The sequence below is a fragment of the Mustelus asterias genome, chromosome 3 (assembly GCF_964213995.1).
Source record: "Mustelus asterias chromosome 3, sMusAst1.hap1.1, whole genome shotgun sequence".
NCBI classification, from domain to species: Eukaryota; Metazoa; Chordata; class Chondrichthyes; order Carcharhiniformes; family Triakidae; genus Mustelus; species Mustelus asterias.
The window spans coordinates 141,974,366-141,999,862 of record NC_135803.1 but is presented as its reverse complement, the minus strand read 5'-3'; the positions used below and the strand labels follow the sequence as shown (position 1 = coordinate 141,999,862).

General features: G+C 44.7%; 1 protein-coding gene across 2 annotated transcripts in view; it reads left to right on the top strand.

The window, feature by feature from the left end:
* The window catches only part of LOC144491665 (calcium/calmodulin-dependent protein kinase type 1-like), a 211,840-nt gene extending 190,411 nt beyond the window's left edge, over positions 1–21,429 (top strand). For both annotated transcript variants that reach the window (XM_078209825.1, XM_078209827.1), the window contains 6 exons: positions 1,613–1,688; positions 6,086–6,198; positions 8,842–8,920; positions 9,995–10,082; positions 11,740–11,878; positions 14,272–21,429. In XM_078209825.1, the coding sequence (XP_078065951.1) occupies positions 1,613–1,688; positions 6,086–6,198; positions 8,842–8,920; positions 9,995–10,082; positions 11,740–11,878; positions 14,272–14,381 (605 nt within the window). In that variant the 3' untranslated portion in view covers positions 14,382–21,429. The remainder of the gene's footprint in view (positions 1–1,612; positions 1,689–6,085; positions 6,199–8,841; positions 8,921–9,994; positions 10,083–11,739; positions 11,879–14,271) is intronic.
* Positions 21,430–25,497: the final 4,068 nt, after the last annotated feature.

Sequence of the window (25,497 nt, the reverse complement as noted above, 5' to 3'; positions counted from 1 at the left end):
AACAGGGCACAGAGACACAAAATCAAGTTACAGAATACTGATTAGAATGCAAATCTTTACAGCTAACCAAGTCTTAAAGATACAGACAATGTGAGTGGAGGGAGCATTAGGCACAGGTTAAAGAAATGTGTATTGTCTCCAGACAGGGCAGCCAGTGAGATTCTGCAAGTCCAGGAGGCAAGCTGTGGGGGTTACCGATAGTGTGACATGAACCCAAGATCCCGGTTGAGGCCGTCCTCATGTGTGCGGAACTTGGCTATCAGTTTCTGCTCAGCGACTCTGCGCCGTCGTGTGTTGTGAAGGCCGCCTTGGAGAACGCTTACCGCAGCGCTCCGAAAGCTAATGGCATTTGCTACCAAATAAACCTGTTGGACTTTAACCTGGTGTTGTTAAAACTCTTACTGTGTTTACCCCAGTCCAACACCGGCATCTCCACATTAGGAAAATAGGAACAGGAGTAGGCCATTCAGCCCATTGAGCCTGCACCGCCATTTACTACAATCATGACTGATCAATGCCTTTTACACACACTCTTCCCATAACCCTTTACGATATTGTGAATGAGGAATCTATCCATCTCTGCTTTTAACGTTCAGAGAGTAGAAATAAACAGGTCATTCTCACGTTGGCAGGCTGTGGCTGGTGCGATACCATAAGGATCAGTACTCGGGACCCCAGGTACACAATGTACATCAATAATTTGGATGTGGGTGCCAAATGCAATATATTCAAGCTTGTGAATGAGACAAAGCTAGGCAGGATCACAGAATACTACAGTGCAGAAGAGACCCTTCAGCCCATCAAATCTGCACCGACGCATGAAAGGACCTGACCTGCCCACCTAATCCCACTTGCCAGTTCTTGGCCCATAGCCTTGAATGTTATGGCGTGCCAAACACTCATCCAGTTACTTTTTAAAGGATGTGAGGCATCCCGCCTCCACCACCCTCCCAGGCAGCGCATTCCAGACCATCACCACCCTGTCGGTAAAAACGTTTTTCCTCAAATCCCCCCTAAATGTCCCATCCCTCACTTTTAGGAATGTGTGTTGTGAGGAAGATGTAAATTGGCTACAGGAGGATTTGGACAGACTTAAATGAGTGGGCAAGAACATGACGGGTGGAATATAATGTGGAAAAATATGAGGTAATGTACTTTGGTAGAAGCAACAGATGTGCAGTGCATTTCCTAAATGGGACAAAATTAGAAAGTGTAGATGTGCAAAGGGACCTGGATGCCCTTGTCCATACGTCACTGAAAGCTAACATGCAGATGCAGCAAGCTATTTGGCAGGCTGATGGAATGTTAGCCTTTATCACCAGAGGGTTTGTGTACAGGAGTAGTGAGGTCTTGCTTCAATTGTACAGGAGCTTGGTTAAACTGTACCTGGATTAGACCAACACTTCTACTGTATTTCCCTAGGAATTTTGATTGAGATATAATTCACCATTAATGAAGGACAAAGACTCAAAGACAGAATTAAGGGCAATGGAAATAGATGAGTTGCTTGAATAAGAAATGGGTTTAGATTTGCCCTAAATTTGATGTGTTATCACCAGGGATTACATGCTGTCCATTTTGCTCACCCGTCATCTTTTGATTCCTCTCTCAGCCCCGGAGGTCCTGGCCCAGAAACCCTACAGTAAAGCGGTTGACTGCTGGTCCATAGGCGTCATCTCTTATATTTTGTAAGTTATCTTCATATGTATTGGATCTTGAAAAGGAGCGAGTGGACTGTAACATACAAATTTGCTAAGGGCAGATTGAGATGAACTAATCTAGCACAGGTTAGGATTTGAATCTTCTCTGAGAAGCTTCAACCTCGATTCACTTCCAATCCAAATTAGTGGGATGAATGTCTCACCTTTGCCGGCTGGAAGGTCCTGTGGGAAACGAGGAAGGAGAAATACCGACTGAGGTCAGCAGCTCTGGCAGGAACTGTGGAGAGAGAAACAGAGTTCAGCCGGAATCTTGTGGTCGTTCACGCCGGCGGGATTTTCCCTTCTGTTGCAGTGAAAGGAGGTTTGGCTGTGCGCCAAATTCTCCGACCTCGCTGCAGCGGGAGTGTGGCATGAATGATCGGTAAGATCGCGCCCTTAATGTTTCAGGCTGATAACTTCCATCAGAACTGGGAAAAGTTGGAAACGTCACAGGTTTTAACAAAGAGAAAGGACAGAGGGTGGAAGAAGTACAAAAGGGAAGGTCTGTGGTAAGCTGGAAGAGAGGAGCGATTAAACGATGAAAGAGTTAGTGGTGCGGGGCCAACGGTAATTGGACAAATAAAGAAACAATAGATGTATCCAGAGGAGGTGTGGAAGACAGGATGGTGAGTAGCTGCCATCCAAAAGCAAGAAAAAAATAAACAAGGGTAAGACCAATGTAAAGAAAGGGAAACAAAATGGCAAGAGATGAAGGTCTGAAATGGTTGAACTCGCCATTGAGTCCTGAAGTGGCCTAACCAAAAGATGAGGTGCTGTTCCTTGAGGTGGCTCTTCATTGGAACACCGCAGGAGGCCGAGAACAGAGAGGTCAGCGCCAGAGGTGAAATCATGATAAAGCAGGTGGTTCGCCCAGGATAGGGTGGAGTCAAGGATTGGGGTAGCCAATGAGATCAAACCGAGGTGTTGCCAGATGCAATTTTTCAAAGCCATCGCGGCCTTTTGGCTAAGATGAAGTGTTAGATGCGACTCGGAATGGGTCCATCCTTGGGGCTTGTTTGTCCCTCTCACAGGGGACCATGAATTGGATTCAATTTGAATTTGGGTTTTTTTTGGAAGGAATCAATATTTAAAAGAAGCAAGGTGGAGAATTAAAGTGTCTGCTTAGCAGTGGGTCACACTTGTGGACTGAGTATAGGTGTTCACCCGATCTGCATTTGGTTTCCCCAGCGTGGGACAGACCGCACTGTGAGCAGTGAATACAGTAGACTAAACTGAATGAAGTGTTTGGGGCCTTGGGCGGTGAAAAGAATCGAGGGTAAAAGGGCAGGTGTTGCTTTTTCTCCAGTTGCATGGAAGGAGCTGCGGGAAGGGAAGAGTGTGTGTGTGTGTGCGAGAGGAGGGGTGGAGGTGTTGGGGGGAGAGGTGCAAGTGGTGATTTAAGGAATGGATCAGGGACAATTACCAAGTTGGTTCAGAAGTTCTGTGGCCCCAAAAGCTGTACCCAATTTGGCTCTAAATGATTCATCTCACAAAGAACAAAGAACAGTACAGCACAGGAAACAGGCCTTTCGGCCCTCCAAGCCTGTGCCGCTCCTTGGTCCAACTAGACCAATCGTTTGTATCCCTCCATTCCCAGGCTGCTCATGTGACTATCCAGGTAAGTCTTAAACAATGTCAGTGTGCCTGCCTCCACCACCCTACTTGGCAGCGCATTCCAGGCCCCCACCACCCTCTGTGTAAAAAACGTCCCTCTGATATCTGAGTTATACTTCGCCCCTCTCAGCTTGAGCCCGTGACCCCTCGTGATCGTCACCTCCGACCTGGGAAAAAGCTTCCCACTGTTCACCCTATCTATACCCTTCATAATCTTGTACACCTCTATTAGATCTCCCCTCATTCTCCGTCTTTCCAAGGAGACCAACCCCAGTCTACCCAATCTCTCCTCATAGCTAAGACCCTCCATACCAGGCAACATCCTGGTAAACCTTCTCTGCACTCTCTCTAACGCCTCCACGTCCTTCTGGTAGTGCGTCGACCAGAACTGGACGCAGTACTCCAAATGTGGCCTAACCAGCGTTCTATACAGCTGCATCATCAGACTCCAGCTTTTATACTCTATACCCCGTCCTATAAAGGCAAGCATACCATATGCCTTCTTCACCACCTTCTCCACCTGTGTTGCCACCTTCAAGGATTTGTGGACTTGCACACCTAGGTCCCTCTGTGTTTCTATACTCCTGATGACTCTGCCATTTATTGTATAACTCCTCCCTACATTATTTCTTCCAAAATGCATCACTTCGCATTTATCCGGATTAAACTCCATCTGCCACCTCTCCGCCCAATTTTCCAGCCTATCTACATCCTGCTGTATTGCCCGACAATGCTCTTCGCTATCCGCAAGTCCAGCCATCTTCGTGTCATCCGCAAACTTGCTGATTACACCAGTTACACCTTCTTCCAAATCATTTATATATATCACAAATAGCAGAAGTCCCAGTACAGAGCCCTGCGGAACACCACTGGTCACAGACCTCCAGCCGGAAAAAGACCCTTCGACCACTACCCTCTGTCTCCTATGGCCAAGCCAGTTCTCCACCCATCTAGCCACTTCTCCTTGTATCCCATGAGCCTTAACCTTCTTAACCAACCTGCCATGTGGGACTTTGTCAAATGCCTTACTGAAATCCATATAGACGACATCCACGGCCCTTCCTTCATCAACCGTTTTTGTCACTTCCTCAAAAAACTCCACCAAATTTGTAAGGCACGACCTCCCTCTTACAAAACCATGCTGTCTGTCACTAATGAGATTGTTCCGTTCTAAATGCACATACATCCTGTCTCTAAGAATCCTCTCCAACAACAACTTCCCTACCACGGGCGTCAAGCTCACCGACCTATAATTTCCTGGGTTATCCCTGCTACCCTTCTTAAACAACGGGACCACATTCGCTATCCTCCAATCCTCAGGGACCTCACCCGTGTCCAAAGAAGCGACAAAGATTTCCGTCAGAGGCCCAGCAATTTCATCTCTCGTCTCCCTGAGCAGTCGAGGATAGATGCCATCAGGCCCTGGGGCTTTGTCAGTTTTAATGTTCCCTAAAAAACCTAACACTTCCTCTCTTGTAATGGAGATTTTCTCTAACGGTCAACACCTCCCTCCGAGACACTCCCGGTTAACACGCCCCTCTCCTTCGTGAATACCGATGCAAAGTATTCATTTGGGATCTCCCCTATTCCCCTGGGTTCCAAGCATAATTCCCCTCCTTTGTCCCTGAGAGGTCCGATTTTCTCCCTGACAACTCTTTTGTTCCTAACGTATGAATAGAATGCCTTAGGATTCTCCTTAATCCTGCCTGCCAAGAACATCTCGTGACCTCTTTTTGCCCTTCTAACTCCCCGTTTGAGTTCTTTCCTACTCTCTCTGTATTCCTCCAGAGCTCCATCTGTTTTCAGTTGCCTGGACTTAACATACGCCTCCCTTTTCATTTTAATCAGATCATCAATTTCCCTGGTTATCCACGGCTCTCGAATCCTACCTTTCCTATCTTTCCTTTTTACAGGCACATGCCTATCCTGCAGCCTTATCAATAGTTCCTTAAAAGACTCCCACATGCCAGACGCGGGGGACTTACCCTCGAACATCCTCTCCCAATCAACATCCACCAATTCCTGCCTAATCCGGCTATAGTCAGCCTTCCCCCAATTTAGCACCCTGCCCGTAGGACAGCACTCATCCTTGTCCATTACTATCCTAAAGTTAACAGAGTTGTGGTCACTATTTGCCACATGTTCCCCTACCAAAACTTTGACGACCTGACCGGGCTCATTTCCCAGAACTAGGTCCAGTATAGCCCCCTCTCTAGTCGGGCTATCTACATACTGTTCCAAAGAACCTTCCAGTACGCATTTTACAAATTCCTCCCGTCCGGACCCCCAGCTCTCAGCACTTTCCAGTCTGTGCCAGGGAAATTAAAGTCCCCCACTACAACAACCCTATTTTCTGCCTGGTGTGAGAAACTTTTGGCGATTAAGACTCGTGTGGATGAGAAATCCAATACTTTATCTCTGCAGCTGAACAATAGGAGGTGATGCTTCATTCGCCAGCTTCGATATCTTTTTCTGTGATGAGTGGGAGGATTCAAAATAGTCAGGTCAAATTAAAAATGATTAAATGTAAAATTATTTGAAATGTTTCAATGTAATATTATTTTAAAATTATTCAATTAAAAATTATTACATTTAAAATGATTACTGTTCAAAACTCTCGGATAATGTGAAGGTGGAAGCATCACCCCAAGCAATCTCCTTTACAACCATATTATCCGGGTTCTGTTCCTAACAATCGTGTGGCCTTGCTGAAAGTTGCTCATTTGACATTTGCTTTTCCCCTCCCCCACCCTCCTCTCTATCTCCTGCAGGCTGTGTGGCTATCCTCCATTTTACGATGAGAATGATGCAAAGCTCTTTGAGCAGATTCTAAAGGCTGAATACGAATTTGATTCTCCATACTGGGACGATATTTCCGACTCAGGTAGGCCCTGGTCTCTGTGTTGTACTGACATATCCAGGTGCTCCCATTCACTCAGCGCGACTGTCTCAGATCGAGGGTACACTCAGGGCAGTAAAGCAGTTTGCAATCCATTCTGCAGGAATCCGGCTCCAGGTTTTCCCCCTTTTCCAATAGATATTTAATTTGCCTCCTCCCATGGGTGGCACGGTGGCACAGTGGTTAGCATTGTTGCCTCACAGCGCCAGGGACCCGGGTTCAATTCCCGGCTTGGGTGACCGTCTGTGTGGAGTTTTCACATTCTCCTCATGTCTACATGGCTTTCCTCCGGGTGCCCCAGTTTCCTCCCACACTCCAAAGATGTGCAGGTTAGGTTGATTTCCCTTTAGTGTCAGGAGGATTAGCAGGGTAAATACGTGTGATTATAGGGATAGGGCCTGGGTGGGATTTCTGGCGGTGCAGACTCAATGGGCTGAATGGCCTACTTCTGTACAGTAGGTATTCTAAGATTCTATGCTCCTGCAGCTGTCCCCTCTCCCTACATAATGGTCTGGTGTACTCCTGCACGATGTGGAGATGCCGGTGTTGGACTGGGGTGAACACAGTAAGAGTTTTAACAACACCAGGTTAAAGTCCAACAGGTTTATTTGGTAGCAAATACCATTAGCTTTTGGAGCGCTGCTCCTTCGTCAGATGCAGTGGAAATGTGCTCTCAAACAGGGCACAGAGACACAAAGTCAAGTTACAGAATACTGATTAGAATGCGAATCCCTACAGCCAACCAGATCTTAAAGATACAGACAATGTGATTTGTCTGTATGAGGACACATGAGGACGGCCTAAACCGGGATGTTGAATTTATGTCACATTATCAGTAACCCCCACAGCTTGCCTCCTGGACTTGCAGGCTGTCCTGTCTGGAGACAATACACATCTCTTTAACCTGTGCTTAATGCCCCCTCCACCCACATTGTCTGTATCTTTAAGATCTGGTTCGTTGTAGGGATTCGCATTCTAATCAGTATTCTGTAACTTGACTTTGTGTCTCTGTGCCCTGTTTGAGAGCACATTTCCACTCCATCTGACGAAGGAGCAGCGCTCTGAAAGCTAATGGTATTTGCTACCAAATAAACCTGTTGGACTTTAACCTGGTGTAGTTAAAACTCTTACTGTTTACTCCTGCACCACAGAGAGCCTACCTGCGATGTATCATCATTATTAATGAGAGAGGACGGAGTGCTGGATTGATTTGCATTTTGATTTCTCCATGTTAGCTCTGGGACAACTTTTACTAAAACATGGGAATTATGTCGGAAAAACTCCCACTTTCTTCTACTCCAAGATCCATCAGGAAAAGAGAACGAAGGTTACTTTCCAGTATGCTAGGCCATTCCCCAACTCTGAGCATGTCCTTTCCCTTACCAAGAGCTCTGAACCTGCTCCCATCTGTATCCAGCTGCCAATGACCATGGGATCACAGAAAGACTCATCGGGTGGAACCTTACGGCCGTTCGTGCTGGTGGGATTTTCTGGTCCCACTGCAGGGAACGGAGATTTGGGCTGAGCGCCAAATTCTCCGTCCTTGCTTGCAGCTGGGTGGGAACGGCTGGTAAGATCGCACCCATCATGTTGGTGCTGACTAGACCTTAATTCTTTATCCTTTCCCAGAGGAGATGGTGGTGCAGTGTTAATGTTACTGGGATAGTACTCTGGAAACCCAGACTAATTCTCTTGAGGACATGGGTTCAAATTGCACCATGGCATCTGCTGGAATTTAAATTCACTGAATAAATATCTGGAATATAAAGCTAGTCTCAGTGGTGCTGACTGTGAAACTATCATTGATCATTGTTTAAAAACCCATCTGTTTCACTAATGTCCTTTAGGGAAGGAAACTGGCCTACATGTGACTCCACGCCCACAACAATGTGGCCTCTTAACTGTCCCTCTGAATTCCAGCAAGCCCACTCAGTTCATTGCAACTAGGGATGGCCTCGTGGACACCGAGATTTACTCTTTCCTTCCCCACCTCCCCCCCACCCCAACCTCTATTTTCAGTATCTGTCACCTCCTGTAATGTGTGGAAAGTTTCCTCAGGGCTTACTGTGCCCCCATCAGCAAACCTTGGCATCGTTCCTCTTCCATCTATGTCTGAATTAAAGGGGAGAGCAATTTGCCCAAAAGAAAAAGAGTGTGGCAACCAGGGGATTTTCACAGTAACTTCACTGCAGTGTTAATGTAAGCCTACTTGTGACTCTAATAAATAAACTTTAAAACACTGAGGGCTGCAGATGTAGAGGCTGCAGGGACCCGTCCATCTGTTTCCCCACCCTCCCATGAAAGAACCTCCATTCACCGTCCCCCCCCCCCCCCCCCCCCTCCCTCTCCGATGCCACACCTGACGTCAGAAGCTCTTTGAGTGGGTTGTGGAAAGAACCTGTGGTGCACTCTTTCTGTGGCATTACTTTGCTGCACCATTGTCTGTCTGGGTTTAGCCTTCCCACCTCTGCCTTAATCAGAGGCCAAACCATGGACTAGCAGAGCCTCTCATCAAACTCCGAGCTTACTTGCTCACAGAGCATGTTTAGCTGGGTTATAGGTAATGGAAAGCTCTGAATGTCTTATCACTGCTGCTTTCATGACGGTTTTATTTTGGTTTCAATCCAGCCAAAGATTTTATTCAGCATCTGATGGAAAAGGACCCCAACAAACGCTACACCTGTGACCAAGCTTTGCAGCATCCCTGGTAAGATTTGACCTGAATTACGTTCACTTTTTCAGCTATTGGTAGATTTGTAAATAGACTTCAACACAAAACAGAGATGTGGAGGAGGGGAGGTTTTCTGAATAAATGTTGAAAGCACTTCGTTATAGTAAGAGGGAGATTTTTTTTAAATAGACTAATGGAGTCCTGCACATAGGCCCAAATGACAGTGAGCTAGATGGATCATATTTCACATAGGGTGGCACAGTGGTTAGCACCACTGCCTTACAGCACCAGGGACCCGGGTTCAATTCCGATCTGTCTGTGGGATTTGCACGTTCTCCCCGTGTCTGTGTGGGTTTCCTCCGGGTGCTCCAGTTTCCCACACTCCAAAGATGTGCAGGTTAGATGGATTAGCAATCCTATATTTCCTTTTAGTGTCCAAATATGTGAACGTTAGGATGATTAGCCATGATAAATTGCCCCTTAGTGAACAAATAACTGCAGGTTAGGTGGATTGGGCATGCTAAATGCATGGGGTTACGCGGATAGGGCAGGGGGATGGGTAGGCCTTGGTGAAGATGCCCTTACGGAGAGTCGGTGCAGACTTGCTGAACCAAATGGCTTCCTTCTTCACTGTAGCGATTCTACGGTTCTATGATTCATTCTTACCTTGTATTCATGTGTTCCATTATATAGTTATGTTAGGCTCTGAAACCCTACAGTCAAGCAGTTGACTGTTGTCTATGGACGTGTGATCTCTTATATTTTGTAAGTTACCTTCAAATGATAAATTATCCCTTAATGTCTAAAGATGTGTAGGTTAAGGGGATTAGCGGGGTAAGTACATGGGGTTGCAGGAATAGGGCCTGGGTAAGATGTTCTGTTTGAGAGTCGGTGCAGACTCAATGGGCCGATTGGCCTCCTTCTGCACTGGAGCGATTCAATGATCCTATTCTATGAATCTGGACCTGAAAAGGAGTAAATGGACCATACAATTCAAACCACCTATTAATGGTGATTTAAGATAAATTAATTGCACTTACTTAATAATTTAACAATTGTATTCATTTATTATATATGATAGCAGTTTACATCTGTTCGTTTACCCTGCAGGATTGCTGGTGATACCGCATTGGATAAGAACATTCATGAGTCTGTCAGTGCTCAAATCAGAAAGAACTTTGCAAAGAGTAAATGGAAGGTAGGTGCCTGGCGTGTTTCTCATTTGTGCAGTGTTTTGGTCTGTATGTATCCTATACAGACTTAATCCCTGATCCTCTAGGCTCAGCGACCATGCTGTTAATCATTTAGGCTAACACTGGGTTACAGTTGCCTTGGAATATCTGCTCAGCGGCAGAAATGATATCTCCAGGCCGTCCATTGGAACTGAACAATTTAAATGAAATGTCTTTTATTCTCTCTCTCACTTGAATCCACTACCTCAAAAATAAATTTTTATTCTCCGGAATCTTTATTGGACAATGCCATGACATGCATGGCGCAGATGTGTAGAACGGATTCTTTGTCTCATCAGTGACTATCCAAAAGCATGAAGACATTTTGAAATTGGATAAGGAGAGCGAGATTTGCAGGAAGGTGATGTGATTGCACTAGAGAGGGTGCAGAGGAGATTCACCAGGATGTTGCCTGGGCTGGAGTGTTTCAGCTGTGAAGAGAGGCTGGTTAGGCTGGGGTTGTTCTCCTTAGAGCAGAGAAGGCTGTGGGGGAGGACCCAATCGAGATATAAAAAATTATGAGGGACATATATAGAAGGGAACCTTTCCTCTTAGTAGAGGGGTCAATAGCCTGGGGACATAATTTAAACTAAAGGGCAGAAGACTTAGAGAAGATTTGAGGAAACACTTTTTCACCCAGAGGGTGGTGGGAATCTGGAGCTCACTGCCTGAAAGGGTGGTAGAAGCAGGAACCCACACATCAATTAGGAAGTGTTTAGATGAGCACTTGAAACACCACAGCATAAAAAGGTCACGGACCAAATGCTGAAAAATTGGGATTAGAATAGATAGGTGCTTGATGGCCAGCACAGACGCACTGGGCCAAAGGGCCTCTTTTTGTGCTGTAAAACTCTATCACTATGACTCTACAGGGAATGAAGTCATTGTCCTCAGTGTCTTCGTTTTACTGCAGAGATATTAGTGAAAAGAAGCTCCCTCTAGAGTTAATACAACACTGGAAACCTTTTGGCCCATTGAATCCACCCTTGTGACATTGCCGCATATACAGTCTGTACTCGATGGAATTTAGAAGGATGAGGGAGGTATGTCATTGCAGAATACTGAAAGACCTGGATAGAGTGGACGTGGAGAAAATGTTTGCATTAGTATGAGAAACTAGGATCCGAGGGCACAACCTCAGAGTAAAGGGACAACCCTTTGGAACTGAGATGAGGAGGAATTTCTTCAGCCAGAGGATGGTGAATCTATGGAATTCATTGCCACAGAAGGCTGCGGAGGCCAGGTCATTGAATGTATTTAAGACAGAGATGGATATGCTCTTGATTGGTAAGGTTACTGGGAAAAGGTGGGAAAATGGGTTGAGAAACTTATCAGCCATGATTGAATGGTGGAGCAGACTCGATGGGCCGAAAGGCCTAATTCTGTTCCTAAATCTTACAGTCTCATGGTCTTGTATGATAAAAAGTTACCAAAGTGTGGTTAGCATCGAACCTTTGTGCATTCATCTTCTCATTCATAGACATGCACGTGTTCTTCCTGTGGTTAGTTTTTCAGCATGTTTGCGTCTTCCTCTCCAACTCTCCTCTCCATCTCTCCCCACTCGGCTCCTAACCTCCAACACGAGTCTCAACACTCAGAACATTTCCATTTGCCTTCCAACAGCAAGCTTTCAATGCCACAGCTGTTATACGTCACATGAGGAAACTACAATTGGGCACCAGTCAGGAAGGGTCAGTCCAGAACACACCAACCAGCCCATGCCATGGGACACTGCTGGTGCCAGGGGGAGACTCCAACAATGGTAAGGATTTGTCGAAGCTGTGTTACTGTACGTGCTGCAAGTACACTCCTCCAACTTGATTTGGTTTGGGAGAGTAGTGTTTTGGGGTGCAGTCTATCGGAAATTCATTCACCTCCATTATCTATGCCCTCTTTACATTGCAAAATGGATTCTACAGCATTTGCTGACGTCTCAATGGCTTTGCGTGTTTGAACTTTCAGATATCAGGGTCATTGTATTCCAGCAAGCTGACCTCTCCATTTCAGTGCACTTACGCAGTGCCTCCAGATTGATTTTGCTCTTCTGGTGAACTGGGGGGCATATTGACAGTGGGAGGGAGCACTGTTAAAATCAGGCAGGGTTAGTTACCCTGCCATTAGATGGTTAAAAATCCAAGCAGGACAAGATGAATTGAGCCAGTTCGTGTCTTCCCAAAGAAAAGTTTACTTCTAGATTTAATTTCAGTGACCTCGGGGATTGTTCAAAGGAGCGCCGCCGTGTCTGAGTGCAGAGTTGGAATTGTGAGGGTCGATTTCTTCCTACTGACTCAGGCATGTTCTCGAAAATACACTCATGCCAGGATCATGCCAGCTGCTGAATGCCAGTGCTGATGCCACTAGAATAAGCAGTGGGACATCGCCCCTTTTTGAATAGTCAGTGCGAGCCCCATTCCACTATCGACACTTCTCTTTGGAAAGTTGACTTGACAACCTCGGCCGTGGTGTACTTTTCTTTGTTCTCAGTAGTTTGACAGAATTTGGTGTCATCAGCTGTCCCAGTTTTGGATGGCATTACGAAAAAACTGTGTTCAATTATATCACTACATCGTCACAGGAAGTCACCATGATAGGAAACTCTTTATTCTTGAAAAGCCAGTTGATCTGGGTAGAGCTTAAACTCCTTGTTGCAGTCAAGCCTGACAGAAACTAAAATCCCTGCTACGATGATACATTCTTTCGAAAGAAAGTCTGAAATGAAAACCCCGTTAATGCTCAAAATGTAGCTCTGCCCATTCTACTAATTTTTGTCCTCTGTGTTTGTGGTTGGCTGGGTGTGCAATAAATGTGGACAGTCAAGTTTAAGAGTCTCCGCACAGCTATGGAAAGAACATACCCTTCCCCATAGGGATATATCCGACATATAGCATGGGACTTTTGCTGCAGATTGGTTTTGGGATGCCCTGATTTTGCCTGATCTGGCAGTGAGCTTTTGAAGCGCGCATACTGTTTTTTTCACGATGGTGTCGTTTTATTTCTGATCACTTGCAAAGTATTTACTGTTGGCGGGTGCTATCATGGTGGCACGGTGGTTAGCACTGCTGTCTCACAGCGCCAGGGACCCGAGTTCAACCCTGGCCTTGGGTCACTGCCTGTGTGGAGTTTGGACGTTCTCCCCGTGTCTGCGTGGGCTTCCTCCGGGTGCCCCAGTTTCTTCCCACACTCGGTTGATTGGCCGTGCTAAATTACCCCTTAGTGTCCAAAGATATGTGTGTTAGATTTGATTTGATTTATTATTGTCTCATGTATGGGGATACAGTGAAAAGTATTGTTTCTTCCACGATATACAGACAAAGTATACCATTCATAGAGTACATAGGGGAGAAGGAAAGGAGAGGGTGCAGAATATAGTGTTACAGTGATAGAAAGATCAACCTAATATAAGGTAGGTCCATTCAAAAGTCTGATGGCAGCAGGGAAGAAGCTGTTCTTGAGTTGGATGTTCTTGAGTTGAGTTGATGGATTATCTGTGGGAAATGTGTGGGGTTACAGGGATAGGGTGTGGGAAACGGCCTGGGTAAGGTAATCTGTCAGAGAGAGCCACTGCAGGCTCGAATGGCCTCGATTTGATTTATTATTGTCACATGTATTAGCATACAATGAAAAGTATTGTTTCTTGCGCGCTATACAGACAAAGCATACCGTTCATAGAGAAGGAAAGGAGAGAGTGCAGAATGTAGTGTTACAGTCAGAGCTAGGGTGTAGAGAAACTTCACCCTAACTTAATGCAAGGTAGTTCCATTCAAAAGTCTGATGGCAAGTTGTTCTTGTGTCGGTTGGTATGTGACCTCAGACTTTTGTATCTTTTTCCCGAAGGAAGAAGGTGGAAGAGAGAATGTCTGGGGTACGTGGGGGTCCTTAATTATGCTGGCTGCTTTTCCGAGGCAGCGGGAAGTGAAGACAGAGTCAATGGATGGGAGGCTGGTTTGCGTGATGGATTGGGCTACATTCACGGCCTTTTGCAGTTTCTTGCGGTCTTGGGCAGAGCAGGAGCCACACCACGCTGTAATACAACCAGAAAGAATGCTTTCTATGGTGCATCTGTAAAAGTTGGTGAGAGTCATAGCGCCTGCTGCACTGTAGGGATTCTGTGATTTTTTTTTGACCGTTAACAGTGTCCTGTTTTCTTTTCCGAAGGGTCACCCTGTGAGGAATGCTCTCTTCCCTCGCCTCACTCGCCGGTACAGACGGACCAAAACCTGCTGACCAACCATTCGCACAGTTGCCACTACTCTAACCGGGTCTGAGTCCAAACGGAGACCACCAATGTGCTGGCTATCGATGACGTAGCTTGGGCTCAGAGGCAGATTTTAAATGTAACAATCATTCCATTCTCAGCACATATTACCTGAGAGCCTTGTGCACGGGGCCCCTTCTTGAATGCTCTTAAACTTTCCTGTTCCCCAGAATGTCGAAGCAGTACAACTGTTGCCTGTGATGTGATTGTTACTTCTGGGTGTAAGGGGGGTGGGGGGGGGAGATTGCAACTGGCGAGCTGATGGTGTGAGTGACACTCGGGAGTGGTGGACACTCCATCAGGGCTTGTGTTTTTAAATTCCATCTCTGAAAAGCTGATTACTCACAAATCAGAGAGACAATACAGAATAAGTTTTGGGGTCAAATCTTTCTGACCACTGAAAGGCTGGGACCCGAATCAAAATATTTTAACTGTTTTAAATATTCCAATTGAGATCTTTTTAAATAAAAACAAGCAGAAAAATATCAATAAGGGCTCAATAAATTCATGCACCGAAAGCCAGGTGAGTTTGACCCATGCATTCCCTTCCTTTATAATGATGACTCCTTGTGCAAAGGTCATTCTAGAGATGACTGCTGTTCTAATATAGCTGATACATTGAATCCTCTCCCTAATATCTAAAGAGAATTGGTCCAGGTAACATGGAAAGTGCCACACAGGTTTGACCTGATATCGAGACTATTTTGTGTGTGTATGTATATGTAAATATGGCGAATTTAAGTCGAATGATCTCCCACGTCAGGACCAAGCCCCATCCACATGGCATCTGGATTCCTGCACCATCTGGGTTTTGCGTCTTTATTAATGTGGACTGTCACCAATGATCCATCTGAGTGTCTGCGATCACACCTTATCTGTGTTTTTTTAAAATCTTTCAACCCAAATGGGTAATTGGATCGACTCGTACTTACTTGAACTGCTTCGTGAACCTCGACTTACGAGAGCCAGAGTGTCGTGTGATAAATGGATAGTTTTGAAGTCCAGCTTCTGATGCTCCCACGGGGCAAGGAGTCATTGTCACAGTCATTTGAAATTGTGCTGCTATGGGAATCATTGAAACCTTGCCAACCAGTCCCATTTGATTAACTCAAGGGAATTTTTATCAGTGGAAAGATTTTAGATTGGAAATTGTGGCTTTTAATTGGGCCTTTTGTACCTTCTCTTTTTTTTTAATGGGCCTTCAGTAGACCACACCATTGAATAATGCTGATTAGCCGAAACTCTTGGAGTTGAATGTTGGATTGAATGCTAGAGAAAGATGATTGGCTGCTATAGAGTCCCGAGATTTTCATCTGCTCCTTGTAACACAGGTGATAAAAGAGAGGTTAACCATCGGAACAGGCACTCTTGATTTCAGTGACAATTATTGCATTCTGTTTTTAATTATTTGGTATTTGCTTCCACGACAATTAATCCTTTCCTAAAGCTGGATGATGCTTAGTTTAGGAATATTTTTACGTTGTTTAGCATGGTTTTAATTCTGATCAGTTGATGAAAATTGCACACTTATAGGTTTGAAATGCTAAGAAGGGCTAAGTCATAGAGTTGTACAGATAGAAATCAGTCTGAACTTCCTCTCCAGTGTGTACATGCAAGCTTGTACAATGTGGCGTAAGCAGGATTGCTATTTCCCACACTGTTTCTATTTAATAGGATCAATTTTGGGAAAACAAACGTCTATATAAAGGGCCTACTCCAATTTCACTCCTGACTTATTTTCCTTCCAAAATCTTTTTCCCAGAGTGTGGTGCAGTTTGTCTGGAAAGCAACTGTCTACTCTTTGTGGCATGCCGGATTGGACTGGTTGCAAAAATGAGTGGATCTGATATCTTCACTCGCCTGCCACGATGTGACTCAGCTAATGGTGCTGAATAGGCTGCTGACATATTGGCACTCTGACCATCTGCCAGTTCTAATACAACTGCAAGGACACTGTGTAAAAGGGCCCACCCAAAGCACTTTATGTTCGGAACTGTATAGTTCTGGCAAATCTCGATGCCACCTCGAATGTGGGTAATGCTATTAACTAGGGAAATTGGATTGCTACTCACAGCAGAAGCGCTGGTACATAAGAACAGCGAAAGTCCTGTCGATAAGGGAGGAGTCCGTTTTTTTAGTTTTTGTGTTCTGAGATCCATGAATGCAGGAGTTTCTCTAAACTTTCTGGTCACAAAGCCCAAGTTGGCACTCAGTAACACTGCCATTTAATCTTCATCTAAGGTGCCAGCCATACATCAGCCTGCCTCAATGATATGCCAGTCACAGTACTGCATTGTCACAGTGCTCAGGGGCTCAGAATAAAGACTCTAATAACTAGTTAAAAAAGAAAATGTGAAATATTTTTGTTTAGATGAGTTAAACCTAATAATTCAGTTTTATACATGGGTGGGTGCTAGCCCTCTAATGCCCCGAATAGATGAAATGTGAATCTCATTATTGAGCGATGCCCCTTCTCTACAATTAACTGAACCGATTCTGTGGTGACCTAACGTAAGTATGGCTGAAAAAAGAGACATGCTGTCAAAGATTTTTGTCCTGTATTCATCAGGACAAATGCATGAATGCAAATTTCCAAGAGAGCAATATTTTATACTGCAAGAGAAAAGAGGCTCTGATTGGTTGAGACACATGCCGAATCCAGCAGGGACCTATTGACGCCCCCCCCCCCCCCCCCACCCTCACTCGCCTCCAACCAACCTGCTTTTGTTTATTCAAAAATGGTGCATTATCTGAACATATTCCTTTAGTCTGCAGATGACAGGTTCCTGTAAATGAATATATGTAACTTCTGGCAAGTGTAAATCAGCATGAGGGAACAATAGTTTTAGAGTACATTCACCATGGCAAAGTCTTGACCAGTCAGAGCTGACTTGTCAATCAACCTGCACCCCTTTTCTCATGCAGTATAAATTATTGCTCCCTTTGAAATTTAGAACATAGAACATTACAGCGCAGTACAGGCCCTTCGGCCCTCGATGTTGCGCCGACCAGTGGTACCAATCTAAAGCCCCTCTAATCTACACTATTCCAATATCATCCATATGTTTATCCAATAAATATCCAATCCCATTTGAATGCTCTTGAATTTGGCATTCTTGCGTCTGTCCTGATGAGTGCAAGATCAAAAGCTTTGACAGCATGTCTTTTTTTATCAGCAATACTCAAGTTCTGTACCACCAAACACTTATTTGATCTAACATTGTAGAGTTCATAAACCATTGACAGCAAACAGCTAATTTTGGAAATATACTTCTATTTAAAAGAAAGCTAAGGTTAAGATAATATAATGAAGTATTTTTACACTGCATACTATCAAGGTTTGCTGCCATAAGCTATTAGTAATGAACTGAGGGGAAACGTGAAGTTTCAAAATGTTTGACATTCACTGGAATATTTAACACCATCTGTTGGCCACCTGTGTCCCTCAAACCGATCAGCAGACAAAGTTAAAATTCAGAAATGGCCCGGATAATTTGTAGTGCTAGCACAAAGTGCATAAGTAGAGATTCTGGCCGTCATTAGTAAGGGTAACTAGTGGGGAAATTTGGCTGTATTCTCTAGAAACTGCCAGATAAAACAGTGAAATATTTACTTGGGAAATTTGGATTATCAGGATTGATATTGTAATGTGTGCTTTATCTAAATTCACACTCACTTTAAAATTTGTATTTAAATTCTCTTTGATCTTTGTCCCAATTAAATGACTGGATGTTGGGTACAAAAGCAAAGCGATCATTGGGCTTGAGTTTGAGTGACCTTTACGTCGGTCACTGCTCACCAGAATATCATTGCAAACAGCTTAGTTGCTTGTTCAATCTTTTCAATATAGGGGATACTCTGCGCTCTTTCAGTACGAGTTATTTTCCCAATATAAAAGCAAAATACTGCGGATGTTGGAATCTGAAACGCAAACAGAAAATGCTGGAAAATCTCGGTAGGTCTGACAGCATCGATGGGGAGAGAATGGAGCCAACGTTTCGAGTCTAGATGATCCTTTGTCAGAGCTCATTATTACCCTAATGGGCCAGTGTGGCAAAGGCCATTCTTCTTCCCTGTCCTTCTGGTGCCCTTATGTTTACCTCTGTCTTTTGGCGGGAGTGGGGGTGGGTGGAGGAAGAGTTCTGATTCACAATCTGTATTTGTAAAACTTGAGAAGGTACCAGAGATGAAATTTGAATTTCAACAGGGGCTTTTCTTGGCAATGAGCTGCATTTGACTTACTAATTACGTAACTTTACTGGACAATGCAGTTTGAGTGACCTAACCGGTAGCGGGCCGAACCACTTCCCACATTTAACTACTGCTACTTCCTTTATTGAGAGATAATCTGTAACCCAGTCAACCTACTGTCAGAGAGCAGAAACTGAGCACTGTGACAGCAACTGAAACATTCTTCCATTGATTAGATGCTGAGCATTGTCACTGGTTACACCAATTAGCACAAACCCGTATTGTCCTGTTGGAAATTAATCTTGCAACACTAGGTTAAGAGAAATTCATCCTGTTTCACTTAACCACCAAAAGCTGGGACATCTGGGATCCTTTCAGTCATGACTAGTCCTATTTCACTTTGGTAGATTATGTTGTGGAGTTTGCATGTTCTCCCCATCTCTCTCTGGGTGAGTTTCCTCTAGGTGCTCCGGTTTCCTCCCACATTCCAAAGACGTACAGGTTAGGTTGATCAGCCATGCTAATTGCCCCTTAGTGTCAGGGAGATTAGCAGGGTAAATATGTGGGGTTAGGGAGATAGGGCTTGGGTGGGATTGTTGTCGGTGTTGGCTCAATGGGCTGAATGGCCTCCTTCTACACTGTGGGGAATCTATGATTGGCACTCATGGTATTTTAACCACCTGCTCCTGCTGCGTTCTGGTAACCGATTGCCGATATTCGAGTGGATTTCTGGGTATGAAGTAAGATAGAATGAAATTAATGGGATAGTTGACTTTGTGGTAGATTTTAAATTCCGTAGAAGTGAAATGAAAAAGCTGGGATGTTGGGAACCTAAACAGAAAGCAGAACATTCTGAAAAGACATTGCAGGCACTCAGCATCTGTAATAGGAAACAATGTTTCTGCTGAAGACCTCTGCAGAACAATCTTTCTCTGTTAAACTCTCTTCCTTTGTGACTTCTCTACATTTTGGGACCAGTCATGGGGAGATAGTGGTCATGTCACCAGACTAGTAATGCAGAAGCTCAGGCTAATCCTCTGGGAACATGGGTTCAAATCCCATGGAGACAGCAGGTGGAATTTAAATTTAATTAATAAAAATCTGGAATATAAAGCTGATCTCAGTAATGGTGATCACGCCGTCATTAACTGTTGTGAAATCTGATTTGGTTCACTGATGTCCTTTAGGGAAGGAAATCTGCCATTTTCACCTAGTCTGGCCTACACGTGACTCCAGAGCCACAGCAACGTGGTTGTCCTCTGAAAATGTCCTAGCAAGTCACTCAGTTCAAGGGCAGTTAGGGATGGGCAACAAATGCTGGCGTTGCCAGGGATGCCCACAACCCAGGAATGTGCCAGAAGCCATCACTAGAAATGCCGCAGTGTTAGTCCAGAGGCAGTGGTCTATTGCTGTTCGTTAGCAAGCCTTGATTGAAGTGCATTTCAGAGACTGTTATCATTGAATCAGAAATATGCTGGGTGGGGTCTCCCCCGCATTTTTCGGCAGCAGATGCAGGTTAACTGTTGGCCACTAGTGGGATCTTTTGGTCCCACAGACATCTACGGTGTTATGCGTGACTCACCCGTCCCACCACCGGGTACTCACCGCAGGAGGTCGCCTTCGGCAGGACTGGAAGATCCCACCCGTGACGATTTACTTCAGTAAATAACATGGTATTTTGCTGTAGAGTTATTGAAATTGAGCCTCGAGCCACTCCCCCCATTGCCCCCAAACCTTAAAATGGTGAGTGCAGTTGATAAGAATAAATGTTAGTTAGTAAGAATAAATATACAGGTTAAAATAATAAAGCAGCTTAGTTGATAGCCATGAGCTTAGGGTGTTGGACAGGGTTTTCAGTTTTAGGTTGAGACTCTGATATCAAGATCAAATGCAGGTCCCAACCCCACACCAGATCAAGAACAGTTAATCCAACCGATTTTTGCTGGATTAGCCAATTGTTGACTGGAGGCCGTCCAATTAGCTGGTTGGGAGTGGAGTTGGGGGATTTCTCAAACTGGAAGGCCAATAGGTCTTCTAGCACTGAAGGAGTTCCATCTGCCTTTGCAGGTATATTTACCACAGCTGCCAGACCACTCTGTCACAGGGCAGTTGTAGCGGTGGCCAGGTAGGCCGGTGGGGAGGCGGTGAAGGCCTCTGAGTGATCCTGGTGTGTTGGTCCTTATGTCTGCCATGGAAGGCCACATCTCCCGTGCTCCTGACGCTGCAGGAGGAGGAGAGGGGACACTGCTTGATGGCAGGTAGTTGTTGCACTGGTCTGCCTGTTCTAACTTCCAGAGAATGACCGGACGTTGAGACTGTGGCATGGAACCAGAATGCCAATTGTCATTGGGAAATGCCTGCCTGTTCTCGCCCCTTATACCTTGCCCATTTAAACCCATCACCATTGACTGCAGTAAAGAAAGCAATGCTACCTAGGGTCCAAGTATGAATGGTAAAGTCAGTTCATTATCTTGAGGTAGAGGGGTAGCAAGGCTGTGAGATTAAACTGGAAATAGCAATGATTAAATGAAATGTATTACCCATTGCTCTGACAAGGAAATATTAGGGTGCCCAACATCAATAATTAGTTATTAGTTTATAAAATAATTGAACAAGTTTGACACGATCAAAGACTGATTTGACCCTTTTTGTGTTTTGTTCCATTTTGAGCTGTTGATCGGACTTTGTTTGTGACTGGCATTCATGTTCACACAACGTATGTGTTCGAATATCACAGTGCATCAGATGGGTGGGTTAAATATCTTTGTGCTTGCTGCATCATGGTAGATCCTGTGTACAGGCTGTTTGTGTTGTGTCACGTTGTGTAGAAGTGGCGTGTATAACAGTATAATTGTGTGGAAGGGTTCTGCTGACAATCAGTAGTTTGTATTGGGGTGGGGTTTGGGGGGGGGAAGGGGTGGGTTTGGGGGGTGGGGAGGGGGGGGTGGGGGGTGCGGCCGGCTCACAGCAGCTTCCTTGCTGACCAGTGTTCACAGTGACTGTCCTGTTAGCCTCACTCCATCTCTACTGGTGAAACAGCTGTCAGTGCAGTCACTACTCCTTTCTGCCCACTGCTCAGCCTGAGGTTTCATGTCCTGTGGTTACAACGGCTGAAGTCGCGTTGTTTTCCTTTTTAAAAAATCGTGACAGCTCTTTGCATGATGGGCTACAATATATTTCAGCAAATTTCCAGCTTTCTGTGTTTAAAATACTGGAAGGAAGATGCTTGCTAAACGTAACTTTAATTCCCAAGGTACAATCATTGAAACAAAACCGGATTGATTGCAGCAAGAACTGTTAGACATGGTTTGCTAATTGATTCCAAACCTACCCTTAGGTTTTCAGAACATCAGTTTATAAATGACTATTCGGCTGTCTGCGGTGTTTCTACTGCTAGAGGAATAGGGACTATTATGTTGTAACCTCATCTTAATACTCTGGCTGTACTGGTTCCCACAATGCATGGTGGGTTTTATGCAATGTGACACTGTTGCCAACATCTACGATTTATTAATCTTACATCAGCATGTTCTTCCAAAGACCATGTTTCCTGTTGTAACGTTTTTGCCTACTGTTACTTATTATAAATTTCAGTGTGCACATTTATAATAGAAAACACTTATGTAAACTAGTCTAATTTATACTATGACTCTAGCTTATAAGGGGATGTCTAGTTTGCCTTATCCATTTGACAGCTTCCTGAGATGCCAAGCAAAGAAATGAGGTGCGACCTGCCACACATCGTAATGGGCAGGTTGACGCGATGGCCACGTTATGCTCTTTCAGCTGTCCCTCTTCTTCCACCCGTGGAGCAGATGGCTACATCGCTCATCCATCCCACCCCCTGTACAGATTTAGTTGTGTACTGTCCTTTAAGGGAAGTCGAAACCAGAGACCTCTTCTATTGGGTCAGTGATTGTCTCTGTGTGGAGTTTGCACATTCTCCTCGTGTCTGCATGGGTTTCCTCCGGGTGCTCCGGTTTCCTCCCACAGTCCAAAGATGTGCGGGTTAGGTTGATTGGCCATGCTAAAATTGCCCCTTAGTGTCCTGGGATGCGTAGGTTAGAGGGATTAGTGGGTAAATATGTAGGGATATGGGGGTAGGGCCTGGGTGGGATTGTGGTCGGTGCAGACTCGATGGGCCGAATGGCTTCTTTCTGTGCTGTAGGGTTTCTAAGACTTCTAAGACTTTCTGTCCATTAGGATAGTGGGTGGATACTAGCTGTGTGAACATTGGCTGCTGTTTCCAGGAAATGCTCGGTGTAATTTTAAGTGCTTGCGTGGTTGGGTTGTTTGAAGTCTTTGCGGGTGGAAAGATTACTGTTGCTCATGTTGTTTACCCACCTCACAGAGCACAGTGGTGCCATGGTGAATGGGAAGTAGGGCAGTGTGGGGCATCACTGGGAGCCACTCAGCTGGAGAGGACATAAGCGACCTTAACAAACTGCACATGAGCTATCTTTGTATGGTAGTTGCAAGACTTTGAGACAGCAATAGTCTGCAGCAGAGTAAAATTGAGCCATTGTTCTGACTATGTTCCCCCATGACATTCCAGTGAGTTTCTGGACCAGGTTCACCCTGCTTTTTTACTTTTTAACCTGTGTTGATGGGATGAAGCCAGACAGTGAAGATCCCATCCATAGTGACCTCCAGCTATTTTGGATAGGGGCATGGGTCAGTCACTCCTACAGAAGAAAATGTTGAACTCTTTCCCAATGCCTTTGGTGTTCTGATGAAAGACCGAAGGAACTTTCTTCTCCAGTTTGGGGTGGAGGTTCCAGGACCCCAGAAGTAACATTTCCAGTGAGGTGCAGGCCAATGATGAGCATCTTCCTTGCTCTCACAGTGACACATGTGTCAGCAATGCTGTGTCATTGAGATTGGTGAACTTGTGAGATCTGGTACATGGTGTGTCCACTGCTCAGGAGATGTTGGAATAGTCTAGTGAGTGCTGACTGTGGCAGACCATTGGTGAGCGACCATATTCGGCTGGTCTTGTCACTGAGATAATGAGAGAACTTGTGCTTGCTCATAAGCTGAAGAGTTCTGCAGCATTGAACAATTATTGAAAGCTTTGGTAGCAGGCCTTCATACCAGACAGTTTTATGAAACAATAACAAGTCCACAAAGGAAGCTGCCTGTCTCAATGTTGGTAGAGAGTGTGAGGAAGGACCTGGTAGCTGATAAACATGCAACACTTTAATGGAATCCAAAGAGCTGTTGTTTTACAACTTTAAAAAATTGGATTAAATTAAATTTGGGGTGGCACAGTGGTTAGCACTGCTGCCTCACAATGCTAGGGACCCAGGTTCAATTCTCGGCTTGGGTGAATATCTGTGCGAATTTTGCACTCTCCATGTCTGCGTGGGTTTCCTCTGGGTGCTGCGGCTTCCTCCCACAGTCCAAAGATGTGCGGGTTCAGTGGATTGGCCATACTAAATTACCCCTTAGTGTCAGGGGGACTAGCTAGGGTAAATGCATAGGGATAGGGCCTAGGTGGGATTGTGGTCGGTGCAGACTCAATGGGCCGAATAGCCTCCTTCTGCATTGCATGATTCTATTAGTAAACTTTCCTGCATTTTCCCTAGAGGATCTCATGTTTGTGCATTTGAGATCATAATTATATAAAACACACAACTAGGTTTCTTTGTAACTGAGCAGTTTTGTGTGTCTTTTAGCATGTTTTGTGAAACATTCAAATAAACCCTCGCAGTGTAAACAGCTACAAACCCCACACAAGATGTTCTTACATTCCAGTTCATTTGTTCAGTTTGCCTTCCAACACCCTGTCAGCAGTAATATTTACCTTTATTTACTTCTGTGATTGTCCCATTGTTACAAAGCTACTCTTAGTACAAATGTGAGGAGTGCTGACAAAGTGGCTCTGCTTTTCTGAAGGTCGACCTAGCACGAGTGTAAACGTTACCTACACTTACTCAGCGTGTAACCCTGCACTAGTTGTTTCAGATGGAAGTAAGTGATTATTGGGGATCAGTACTCATGCCTGTATCATTCACATTGCACATTGGAATCTTACTAATGGAAAATGTATGTGGTCAGGGGACGATGGTTAAAAAGCAGAGCAAGTATAAAGCAATTTAGTATGATTAAGGACTGAGTTACCAAATGGGAGACATTTGATATGGCAGATAAATGGGGGAATTAAGCAGTGGCAATATAAGATGGGTGATGGTAGATTGCCTTGGGAAGTGGATTGATGAATGCGGTACATACTGGAGTATAACAGAGTGAAGCAGACCACAAAGCTTTACATGTGAGACGGATAGACTGGAAATCCTGTGGGGTGGACAGCTTTAAGAGGTCTGAGAATTCATACAGCTAGACGCAATATTACTTGTACATTTCTGAATTGAGACATGTAGTAACAGTCACTTGCTGCTTGTTAATGGTATTTTATTCTTTATAGTTATCATTAAGCTATTTTTTTAAATGGGGGAAGAGGAGGGGAGGGTGTGGTATTTGTGTTATGCTGAGCAAACATCTTCTCTTGCAAGTTTTTGTGCTGTGTTCTTTCTGCTAATTTTTATGAAGACTGCACTAAACTGTAAGCAGTTCTGAGCTCTGTCAGTATGGATGCAATGCATCGTGGGTAATATTGATTATGCTAATGGAAGCCATTGATTTGTACCTTTTTTGAGATTTGTTATTGATCAATAAAATTGTTTGTCTACCCTCTGTTTGTATCTAAATACACCGGTGTTGAGAGTCTTTTTTTTTAACATAAAAGAGTAACCTTACAGTTTCAATCATTAGAATTGTAAAGAAAAGTTAATTTGTTAGTCACAAGTAAGGCTTACATCAACACTGTAATGAAATTACTGTGAAATTCCCCGAGCCACCACATTCCGGCACCTGTTCGGGTCAATCCACCTAACCAGCACATCTTTCAGACTGTGGGAGGAAACTGGAGCACC